This window comes from Frankliniella occidentalis, unplaced genomic scaffold, assembly GCF_000697945.3.
Source record: "Frankliniella occidentalis isolate FOCC.00 unplaced genomic scaffold, Focc_3.1 Scaffold1, whole genome shotgun sequence".
NCBI classification, from domain to species: domain Eukaryota; kingdom Metazoa; phylum Arthropoda; class Insecta; order Thysanoptera; family Thripidae; genus Frankliniella; species Frankliniella occidentalis.
The window spans coordinates 1,279,909-1,290,239 of NW_026267131.1; the positions used below are offsets into that span (position 1 = coordinate 1,279,909).

Genomic DNA, 10,331 nt, shown 5'->3' on the forward strand with positions numbered 1-10,331 from the left:
ATTCAGCCGTTTCAAAATGTTATCGTTACGACTTCGGTCACAAATTGGGGACACATTTTTATCAATTATCGATTTACAAACCGACTGGACGCCAAAAGTTTGGAACTGAGTACAAGTAGTGATGATGCGGGAACAACATCGTAAGGATCGACGTCACATCACGAACTGCGGTAATAAGACCGTAGATCCTCACGGTGCCACGTTGTCGCGATAATGTGCTCACAAACAAATTAGCGTCGAAGGATAAACTACGTCATATCACCCATTTTGGAGCGAATGCAAAATTTTAAAACGCAGGAGAGGAGGGAGCGCTTACCCAATCGAATGAATATCTTTTAAATCAAACAAGTTTCTTTATTTAAAAAAAAAAACTTTAAAATGTACTTTTAACTATTTATTTATATCTTTTTCATTTAGGCCATAATTTTTCCATAACCCAATATTTAAAAAAAAAATTCTTGTACATAAAGATCGTTCCCCCATTTCTGTCTATTGATGTCGCAAAAAAACTGGAACTGTAACGTCAATCGGCAATCTTTATCAAAACTGGATAACGAAAACCGGCAATATTTATCAAAACGGGAAACTTTTACCTTCGGGACTGTCTAAAAAGTAGTAATTTTATCAATTTTACAGCAGCCAAACCAAGAGACTGGCCAAACGGGTGGCACACAACACAACAGAATCCTGAAAATGTAACAGTTGGTCATTGACTAAAGCAGACGTCCACGTGCCCCAGAATGGGACATTTCGCAAAGCTTGGCAAAGCTTCGCCTCAACTGACGGCAGTGTAGCGCTCCCCGCACGACTGCGCTCGCGGTAACGGCCTCCCGCCCCACCCGAGTATATTTGAGGTGTCAGCCCCCGCGCGTTCTGCCTATTGCTAATCAGCTGCACTCGCGCAAGCACCTCTACTATGGTCTGGGGTAAGTTAACTTTCAACAGTTTCATCGCTACCGGTTCAGTGAACAAAGGCATAACACAGCAAACCATATTTCAGGTACGGTCATAATATGGCCGTTCTTACTCGCCGTAGTGATCAGCACTCATGCGTACGACCCTGAGATCGACGGCTACAACCCGCCGTCATGCAGCAAAGGGGAGTACAAACTCTCCCCGCACAACTCGTGCAAAAAGTTCTACCAGTGCAAAAATGGAAGAGTGAGCATAAGAGTATGCTCAATGCTCCAAAAGTTCGACAGAAAAGGGTTAAAGTGTAAATACACTTGGAACGTACACTGCAAAAACATCATACCCAAACAAAAACCAACGACTACAGAAACACCATTCATTGAACACCCGACAAGCACTGCAGCCCCAGACATTACAACTCAGTCAGGTAAAACATGGGACACTCCCGCTCCACCTTATTCAACACCCGCAGCAATCGAGAGGAAGTCTTTGGGAAGAGCGGGTGTCTCCGAGACTACTCCAGCACCGGGAGCTGTGACAACGACAGAATCAAGTAGCTCAACACCTGCTTCGAACGCAACATCGTCCACTACCCCAGCGCCTGAGAAACTCACCACACCCGCACCTGGTGAAGCGTCGTCTACCACCCCAGCTTGTGAAGCTGCCACGACCACCCCCGCGCCGGAAGGACAGACCACACCAGCGACTGGTGAAGTGTCTTCAACTACACCTGCCGGTGGTGAAGCGGTCACAACGCCAGCACCCGAAGGACAAACAACACCTGCACCTGTTGAAGGGTCATCAACCACACCTGCTACTGGTGAAGGTACCACAACTACGCCAACTCCAGATGGTCAGACTACACCCATAGCTGGGGAAACTTCATCTACTACTCCAGCTAGTGGTGTTGCGGGCACAACTACTCCACGCTCTCGGTCGTCCCTTGGGCGTTCCGGCGTTCCTGAACCGTCTTCTACCACGACAGAATCGGCAACAGCATCGTCAACCACACCCGACAGTCGCTCCGCCATTGATTCCTTGTATCACTCATCCACCCCGTCGCCTAGCAGCAACGCTACCCGTCCCTCGCCGCAGTGCCCATCTACGGGCTGGCACCGCTACCCGCACGCGGATTGCTGGAGGTTCTACGAGTGCCTCGAGGGTGTTCTGGCCGAGGTTTCGTGTTACCCTCTGCAAACCTTCGATAAGTCCACCGGCCGTTGCGACTGGTCTTGGAAGGTTAGTTTTGTCATGATATGTTCAGATGTGTGAGTTTCTTTTAAGCAGGGTGGTTTGTCAGCGCCAACAGAATGTTTGAAGCTACGCTTTGCTCACGCCTGTGTATAGGTCAACTGCCACGCCAAGTCGAAGCTGCCGGTCCTGCCCAACACTCAGCCGGAAGTACCCTCGTTCGGGTACCGGCCACCCTCGTGCCCGGCGTCCGGGGCAAAGAAGGCGCCCCACAACGACTGCTGGAAGTTCTACGACTGCCAGGACGGCGAGCTCTCCGTGCAGCAGTGCCTCCCACTCCAGCGGTTCAACCGCAAGACTCTGACCTGCGAGTTTACCATGAAGGTATTCACTCTGCAATAGTGTTTGGAGTGCTCTGTTCCTCCAGCTCATCGTTCAACCCTGTTTCACACTCCCCCTCAACCGTGTTTGCAGGTCAACTGCGACGCGCTGCCGCCCTCGAGCGTGGAGCAGCCGGGCGCTGGAGGCCGTTCTCCAGTGCCACCTATCCCGGTCTGCCCCGCCAGTTCGACGGTGGTCGCCGCCGAGACGGATTGCGGCAAGTACTGGAAGTGCAGCAGCGGACACGCCAGCCTCGCCTCCTGCGGCAGCCTCCAGAGGTTCTCCAGGAACACCAAGAAGTGCGAATGGCTGTGGACCGGTGTCGACTGCGACAAGCGTCGAAACGAACTTTACTTCTTCTGAGCCGAAGCAAGTGAGTGCCTCAAACATCCTCCTATGCGACATCCGCAACATATTTGTCGTCCGTTTGGTTCATTCATGTTCAGTTCATTAATTCGTCGTTTATTTTACAGAGTCAGAGTACACACCAATTTGCAGGCGTAAAGTGTTCATATTCATTATTATCAATAAATTATTAACTCCATGTAGTTGAAACATGCGTTTATTACTTTCGTACACTGTTAGCGAAATTGGAGGGTATTCCCTCCGATCCACATGTCGAGTGGAATAGATCGATTTTTCGATTATTCGATCTAGTAAACGAAAACCCATTTTTCCCATCTTTTACGCCGACAGTGAGCTGCCACACTCACCCCAAACCCATCACATCTCACAGTCATGCATGCGCGTGGGTGGTTCAGTTTGCCTATCGTGTCGGACCATGGCACCATAGCATGAAGGCAACCCACCGCACGTGCACAATAATTCAATTGAGCCACCTGATACACAATAATAGTAAGTTTGGCTACACATAACCAAGGTGGTTTTCTTTGAGTGTCTCGCTCGGCGCGTTCAGTGGGTTGATAGTCTCGCTCCGGTAGCGGGCCGGGGGGCGCGCAGCGCAAGTCCCCGCCCCTTCCCCCTCCCCCTCCTCGGACCGCGCGGGGCGGGCAGCGGACCCCGATATGCTGACCAGTGGCTGGACCCACAGCATCGCCGTCCTGGTCTTGGTAAGAGCTCCCCGAGGTGAACGGAGAAGGTGACGATGGCTATAACCTTGTCGGTCGCCAGCTCGCCGCGCGCCCTGCCAGCCCCAGACGCGCCCGTTCCTACGACGATGGTGACCCGTTCGACGCGGACGCGACGAGGGCGCAGTTCAGCCGCCACAACTACCACCGCAGGGTGCAGGACCAGGGCGACGACTTTCCGCAGTACGACGGCGGAGCCGCCCCGCTGAGCGCGGCCGGTGCGGCTCGGAGGGATTACCGCTCCTTCCCGTGGTCAGACGACAACCCCCGGTCCCGCATGTACCCCCCGCCCCTGGCTGTCGACGGGGACGCCACGGGGGGACTAGGTTATCAGTTTCTACGACGGCGAGGCGGTGGCGGCCACAGGAGACACCTGCCGGACGACGCATACCGGCCACCGCCGGCGAGGTGGGCGGACCAGGGCGACGACCAGGACGACGCCGACTGGAGGGGTCCGCCTCGCGCCCGGCTTGCCGACGGCCGTGACCACGCCATCAGGTGGGATCGGCGTCAAGGTGCGGATCCGACAGAGGAAAGAGACCGCCCGGGCGGCGCGAAGTCAGGACGCCGCCCTGAGGACACGCCCAGGGCAGAGTCCACGTTAGAGGGGAGGCAGGAGCCGAGGCAGGAGCCGAGGCAGGAGCCGCGTCAAGGCGCGAGGCGGGAGGACGCCCGTCAGGACCCGCGCCAGGATAGAAAGGAACCGCGGCAGGACTCGCGCCAGGACACCAGGCAGGACCCGCAGCTGGACGCCGCACAGGCCGTGGCCTCGGAGGGGCAACCCGATGGCAGGACGGCGCAGGACGATGTCCAGGACGCGACTCCCAACCCCAAGCCACTCATCGTGCGCGTGTGGCTGTCCATCGACCAGAGGTCCGGCCCCGTGCTGCTGCAGCAGGTGTCGCCGCCGCCGCCCCCCTTCCAGCCTGGGGCAGTGCACCTCGTGCCGGGCGGCGGCCACCGCAGACCGAGGCCGGCACCTAAGGCGCCGTCGCCACCCGGCGACCTGCGGGGCGCCGACAAGACTGCGGCCAGCAAGCACATCGTCATCAACAACTACTACAACCACTTCCCGCTCGACGGAGCGACCCAGGATGGCGGCGAGACAACCCCCTACGAGCAGACCACCCCCGACACCTCCGTGACGGAGCAAGGGCTTGGCAACGAGGAGCCGCAGACGTCCGCGTCGGAGTCGAGCGCCGACCTGACAGTCCCGTCACTCGCGGACGCCACCGTCACCACCGCCATGCCCTCGCAGACCGACAGCGTCGAGCCACTCCCCGCCAGCGACCTGGAGACGTACTTGGGCTCGGACCTGAGGGACGCCGACGACGCCAAGCCTCCGGCGCACGCGGGCCACCTGTCCAAGCCGGTGTTGACGGAGAGGCTCGCGGAGCGGTCGGCGGACAGGACGGTGTTGAAGGCGGCGTCGGCCGTCAGGCCGCACGGGCACGCCGGGGACAGGACCAAAAAGCGCCGCCCGAGCCCCGGCCCGAGCGCCAGGGACGTCGACGGTGGGGGGGCGTCGAGCAAGAGCAGTGGTGGTGCGAGTGGGGCTGGAACCTCACCCGGAAACGAGGCCGGAAGCGGAAGCGGCGCCACGCGCACCAAGGCGCACGCCAGTGGCTCGCCCTCAAAGAGATGCTTTTCGATCGTGACGGAAAATAAAGTGAAACGCTACAAGGAGACCCCCTGTTAAAATCAGATCACTATGTTTTTCAAGAACCTTGCAAATGCACCGACTGTACAGCAGTACACGCTTTTAGTAAATCTGTACAAGGGTATAAAAAAATGTGGTCACGAGAGCGATTACAATCAATTTATTGTGGGGACTAACTAACATATTGGGTTTGGGCGTATATCTGGGGACGAGCTGTGGCCACCACTCGGGCGCTTGAGTCGCAAACGGCCATGACGCGTCATTTCTTCGCGGCAGCTGCCTGCAGATCACAGCTCTCTGACTGCCCGTATCCCTCCCCCGTCACAGGATTGCCATCTAACGAGAAACAACACGGCATCATTTTCGATTCACCGCCGCCGTTTCAGAGCGGGTTTACCAGGCAAACTATGCCTACTCCCTTCGCCCGAGGCGCTGTTGCCCCTGAGTGAAGTTGCAGCGAGAATGCAATCCGCTCTGAAACTCTCGGTACATAAAATGGCTAATTGTTTTTCAAATAACATACCTGGCCTCCGGTAGGCATACCGCCCACAAGGAGGGCCCAACGAAGAGCTGGGCTCCGCCGCGTCCACAGACAGGGCTGGTGACAGTGTGGTGCTCGCGTTAGACTCTCGTAAGCGGCTCATCGAAAACACTACAGAGGTGAAAACAGTCCCCCCCAGCGAACACTCACCTCCGTACGAGGCGTTCTCGGTCGCGACGCCGTCCGCTGCGGCGAGCGGCGGCAGGACAGCCACGTGGTCGCCGCCCAGGTCGTCGTTGAGGCTCAGGTGGCTGAGGTGCTGCGTGCGCGTGCGCACCCAGCGCCGCCGGCGCCGCGGGGCCTGGCTGCCGCCGCCCGGCGGCACGCCCTCTGCGGGACACGCGCGTCAGGAGGGTTGCCTACCCCGCCGCTGGCGGGCGGCCGCCGCGCCGCACTCCCGCGGGACGTGCGCGTCACGAAGGCTGCCTACCCCGCCGCTGGCCGGAGCCGTGACTCACCTCTAGTCGGCGCAGCGGCGTGCGCACCGGCGGGCGCCTCCCCGCCGCCGAACGCGCCAAAGATGCGGTCGTGGGAGTTGCCGTGGTGCTGGTGGGTGGCGGGGGTCTGCCCCGCACCCGTCATCGCCGCACGCCTTGTCCTCTGCAAAAAAAATTGAAATAAAAATACATGAGCTCAACCCGAGGCTCTACAAGGTTTTAAGATACTGTATTGTTTTCACAATGTCCAAAGAGAAGCGCAAATGAGATTTGTTAAATTCATAGTTTGCCCAATGACACGAAAAGGTGCAATGAACAATGACACTAAGGCACGAGGCATTAATTTAGATTTACGGTGTCACGCTCACCGTTCCAATAGAGATGGTCTTTAGTATTCCTATTTATCTGCTATCTGCATGGCGCTGAGCCCCGCCGCCCCTCTCTCTCACCCTGTTGGTCGCGGGCTGGTGCGGCAGGGGGCGGTGAGCTGTGGGCAGAGTGGAGGGCGGTGCGGGGGCGGCACTCAACAGCGCCGAGGCCGCCGAGGGCGACAAGGCCCGCGAGACGCGTGAGGCCCCGACGGAGCGGACGAAGAGGTGGGAAACGGTGCGTGGCCAGGGTGCTCAGGCTCGCACACAGGGTAGGGACATGGGGCTCCCCGGCACGTACTGTTGAGCGGGAACCATGTCAACCGTGGGGCGGCTGCCAGTCTGGCCAACACTGTAAAGTCCACAGTGGCTGTACACTCTGGACGCTTATTACTCACTTACAAGGCAAGGAAACAACGGCAAAATCCAATAGATCGAAAGGCAATGTTCGCAAACGTGGGAGAGCACCCCGACAGCCGACAGTCGAAAACCAACAAGAGTAGTCATACCACTTCCGGGTCGTTCCGAACACTTCCCGTTGTCATTCCAGTGATACGCCAGGGACGGAGCCAATGGCCGGCATGCACCCCGTGCATCCAGGGCTCACGCCCTCCCCGCTCTTTGCGCCCACCCCCGCCGCGGCCTCGGGGCTGGCGCAGCGGCTCCTGCAGGCGCTGTCCGACTCCGAGTTCGCGGCGACCATCGGCGAGCTGAAGCGCCAGATGGACCGGCAGTCCCAGCTGTTCTTGCAGAAGCAGCAACAGCAGGAGCATCATTACCACCACCAACAACAGCAGATTGTCAAAGCCACGCCGGTGGGGCAGGACACGGCCGCCCCGCAGAACCTCCTGGTGGCGCTGGCCAGGGCCACGCACCAGATTGCGGACCTCTGTGGCGGGGATGCGCAGGCCGCTGGTGAGAGCAACCTGCGCTCTTTGTCTGTGTTGTTGTTGTTGTGTTTTCCTTACAATACTTGAAGTTTTTCTAGGGGGAGACTCGCATGACAAGGCGGCGACGGGGCCGCCACGGTCCCCGACCCGGAGACAACACGACCTCGGCGACACCGCATCCGACTGTAGCGCGAACCCGTCGCGCCCAGACCCGCCCCCGAGCCCCCCGGGCACCACGGTGACGGACGGCGGCGCCCCTGCGCTGCCTGGCGACGCCCCGCCGCCGGGGAGTGAGTCCCTGACGGACGCGTCGCGCCCCGAGAGGCCCGCCCCGTGCGTCTCCCGCTCGGGCACCATCACGCTCAGCACCGGCAGGCACAGGGGAGACATCGGCACGCCGACCACACCGTCGAGCCTCGCCCAAGGGCGGGCCGCCCCCAAGCCAACGCCTCTATCCAAGAGGCCACCACCAGCTCCGCGACCTGCGGCATGGAAGCCACCACGGGCGACCGCTGCCTCCCCATCCCTATCCCCATCCTCGTCGAAGAGAAGGCCACCGGCACCGCCGCTGGGAAGCCGGCTGGCGGGAGGCCCGTGCCTGACGCCGCGCTTGACCCCGCGCCCCGCCCCCAAGCTGACCCCGCGGCCGGCGACGGGTGGCCACGCGAGCTCGCGGCCGCGGAGCCTGGCGTCGCGTGGCAGCGGAGTCGTCCAGCGCGTGCCGTCTCAGGTGGCACCCCCCGTGAGGAGACTAGGCGGAGCCCTGGTGGCCGACCAAGTCTCACCTCCCACCGCTCCCACAACGCAGGCCACCTTCGTAAAACAGCCCCTGGAGCCCCCCCGGCAGCCGCGCCCACACCTGCTGCAGCTGCCCGCGCCGGCGCTGTTGCGCCTGTTCGTGCACCTGGCGCCGCGCGAGCGCGCTCTGCCCGTCTGTCGCCGCTGGGTGGACCTGGGGCTGCGCGCCGAGCTCTGGCGCGCCCTGCACTTCGGCCCCCGCGGTTCCAGGGACGTCCTGTGCCGGCGCCTGGAGTTCGCACCTGCCCTGGAGCGACTGCGCGTCGTGGACCGGCGGGACGTGAACCACATCCTCAACGTGGTGGGTGTGCGGCAGGTTGAGCTCCCAAAACCGACAAATAGACGTCTGAATACATTCAAAGCGCTCCGTCGATGACAACAGGCGCTGCGGCGGTGCCCACGGCTGGCCCACCTGCACCTGGAGCGCTGTCAGGGCCCCGGCGCGGTGCTCCACTGCGGCACGTTCGCCCCGCGCACCGTCACCGTCCTGGACACGCCCGTCAGCAACCAGCTAGTCGACCTCCTCGCCAACGTCACCACCAGGATGCACGAGTGCACCGTGAGTCCCTATGTTAGCGTCCCCGCTCCACACTCCGTTATAGGACTGGGGACAGCTTACAGTACATCCCTCTCCCGCGGCAAGTTCCGCTTATCCGCTCACCATGCGATGCCGGAACACTTCGAAGAATGCCCGCTGTTGGCTGTTATCAGCAGCAGGAGCAGGGTCAGCGCGCAGCGAGACAAAGGGCTCGGAGGATGCGGCTCGGTGGCTCCGCGGCATGTCTTTGAGGCGCGTCCGGTGGTGGATCGCGAGAGTGCTGAGCGCACCGTTAGTGCCAGATGTGGCCAGAAGGGACACGGAGAGGAACAGGGGGTGCAATAAAATCGCGCCGGGTCGCACATCTGGTCACCGCACCGGGCTCACTGAGCTTCGGGCCTGGTCCCCGCCGTGCGTAAGCGCACTACCGCACTACCTAAGGGGCTGCCACCCCCAGGCCCACCCCAGGCCCTTCTGCAGCGGCTTCGGTTTCAGCGGCGGCCGTGGCCCCCCGAACGGTACTTTCTCATGTGAAGGCCGTGTGTCCCCGCACCGTGTTGTCCCCCAGCCAGGTCGCAGCCCCCGGCCTCCGCCGGGCACGGCCGAGAGCAGGTCCAGACTCGCATGTCCTACATTCCTGCCGAGGGGGAGGGTGGGGGGTGCGGTGCGGGAAGGTCGAGGACGAGCACGTCGAGCACGGACACCGGACACCCCCGTCACAATGACGACAGCCGCGCCGCTCGCCCGCTCGCCATCGCAACGGCTCCTTTGTTTCATATTTCTTTTTGATGTCGCCGCTTTTCTGTTCGTTTTTCAGGTGTCCGTCAACGTGGAACAGGCGGCGGCCCTGTTCGGCAGCCTGCTCAAGATGGCCCTGGTGGCGGACGGCAAGGTGCCCGAGCAGCTCAAGAGCCTGGACATCTCGCTCGGCAGACCGGGCGACAGCCAGCAGCACGAGGGCGACAGCCAGGATCAGACTGGGACCCTGCGGTGGAGGAGGCAGGGGCTCAGGGGCACCATGTCCTACAACCGAGTTCGCCTGTGCGCCACCTTCACCAGTAAAGCGATAGTGCAGTGAGACGCGCGGCCCCTGTGCACCATGACAACCCCTTCGCCCCCTCACACCACACGCACCCTTCGGAGCCCCTTGGCAGACTTATGCAGGTCACACTTTTCCTCCTTTTCCTCTCCCCCTCTCGCCTGCGAACTCCTATGCTGCCGTGCTTCGAAACGTGGGACCTTAGTCCACAACTCAGTAAAATGGGAGATGGATTCGGGGGGTGGGGGGATTTCGGCGGCCCGTTCGGCCCGTTTGGCCTCAGCCCAGCAGCCAGAGTGGTGAGTGAGAGTTACCTTTTTGCTCGAACGGAAGGGTTGGGTTGCGACAATGACGGGCGTTTCTGGAGACCAAACACAACTACTGCCGTGCCGTGCCGTGCCGTGCCGCCGCCGCCGCCAGCCGCCCCGCTAGCAGCACGCCCCCTCCGTCCCACCGCCTCCTTGCTACGCCCCCCGCCCCTTTTGACC

At 60.7% G+C, this 10,331-nt stretch overlaps 4 protein-coding genes across 7 annotated transcripts in view; 3 read left to right on the forward strand and 1 right to left on the reverse strand.

Annotated features, from left to right (window-relative positions):
* Positions 1-6,345, reverse strand: part of LOC113213536 (N-acetylneuraminate lyase-like) — an 18,303-nt gene extending 11,958 nt beyond the window's left edge. Inside the window, exon 1 of the mRNA XM_052266916.1 lies at positions 6,232-6,345. The gene's annotated coding sequence lies outside the window, so the exon portion shown is untranslated. The remainder of the gene's footprint in view (positions 1-6,231) is intronic.
* Positions 1-10,331, forward strand: part of LOC113213452 (uncharacterized) — a 14,240-nt gene that overhangs the window by 1,144 nt on the left and 2,765 nt on the right. The gene's annotated exons all lie outside the window — the stretch shown is intronic.
* Positions 812-3,039, forward strand: LOC113213533 (mucin-2-like). 2 transcript variants are annotated; one of them, XM_052275209.1, is made up of 5 exons: positions 812-926; positions 1,001-2,151; positions 2,260-2,487; positions 2,578-2,861; positions 2,958-3,039. In XM_052275209.1, the coding sequence occupies exons 1-4, from the start codon at positions 917-919 to the stop codon at positions 2,845-2,847; spliced, it is 1,659 nt and encodes a 552-aa protein (XP_052131169.1). In that variant the 5' UTR covers positions 812-916; the 3' UTR covers positions 2,848-2,861; positions 2,958-3,039. The 2 variants fall into 2 exon arrangements, with proteins under 2 accessions (XP_052131169.1, XP_026288425.2); XM_026432640.2 differs by having other exon boundaries at positions 2,578-2,857.
* Positions 3,411-5,273, forward strand: LOC113213485 (uncharacterized). The gene is made up of 2 exons (XM_026432570.2): positions 3,411-3,554; positions 3,616-5,273. The coding sequence occupies exons 1-2, from the start codon at positions 3,510-3,512 to the stop codon at positions 5,269-5,271; spliced, it is 1,701 nt and encodes a 566-aa protein (XP_026288355.2). The 5' UTR covers positions 3,411-3,509; the 3' UTR covers positions 5,272-5,273.

Coding starts and splice junctions, on each gene's coding strand:
- LOC113213485 (XM_026432570.2), top strand. CDS start 3,510: ATGCTGACCAGTGGCTGGACCCACAGCATCGCCGTCCTGGTCTTG. Junction 3,555..3,615: donor GCATCGCCGTCCTGGTCTTG/GTAAGAGCTCCC, acceptor GTCGGTCGCCAG/CTCGCCGCGCGCCCTGCCAG.
- LOC113213533 (XM_052275209.1), top strand. Junction 2,152..2,259: donor GTTGCGACTGGTCTTGGAAG/GTTAGTTTTGTC, acceptor GCCTGTGTATAG/GTCAACTGCCACGCCAAGTC. Junction 2,488..2,577: donor CCTGCGAGTTTACCATGAAG/GTATTCACTCTG, acceptor CCGTGTTTGCAG/GTCAACTGCGACGCGCTGCC.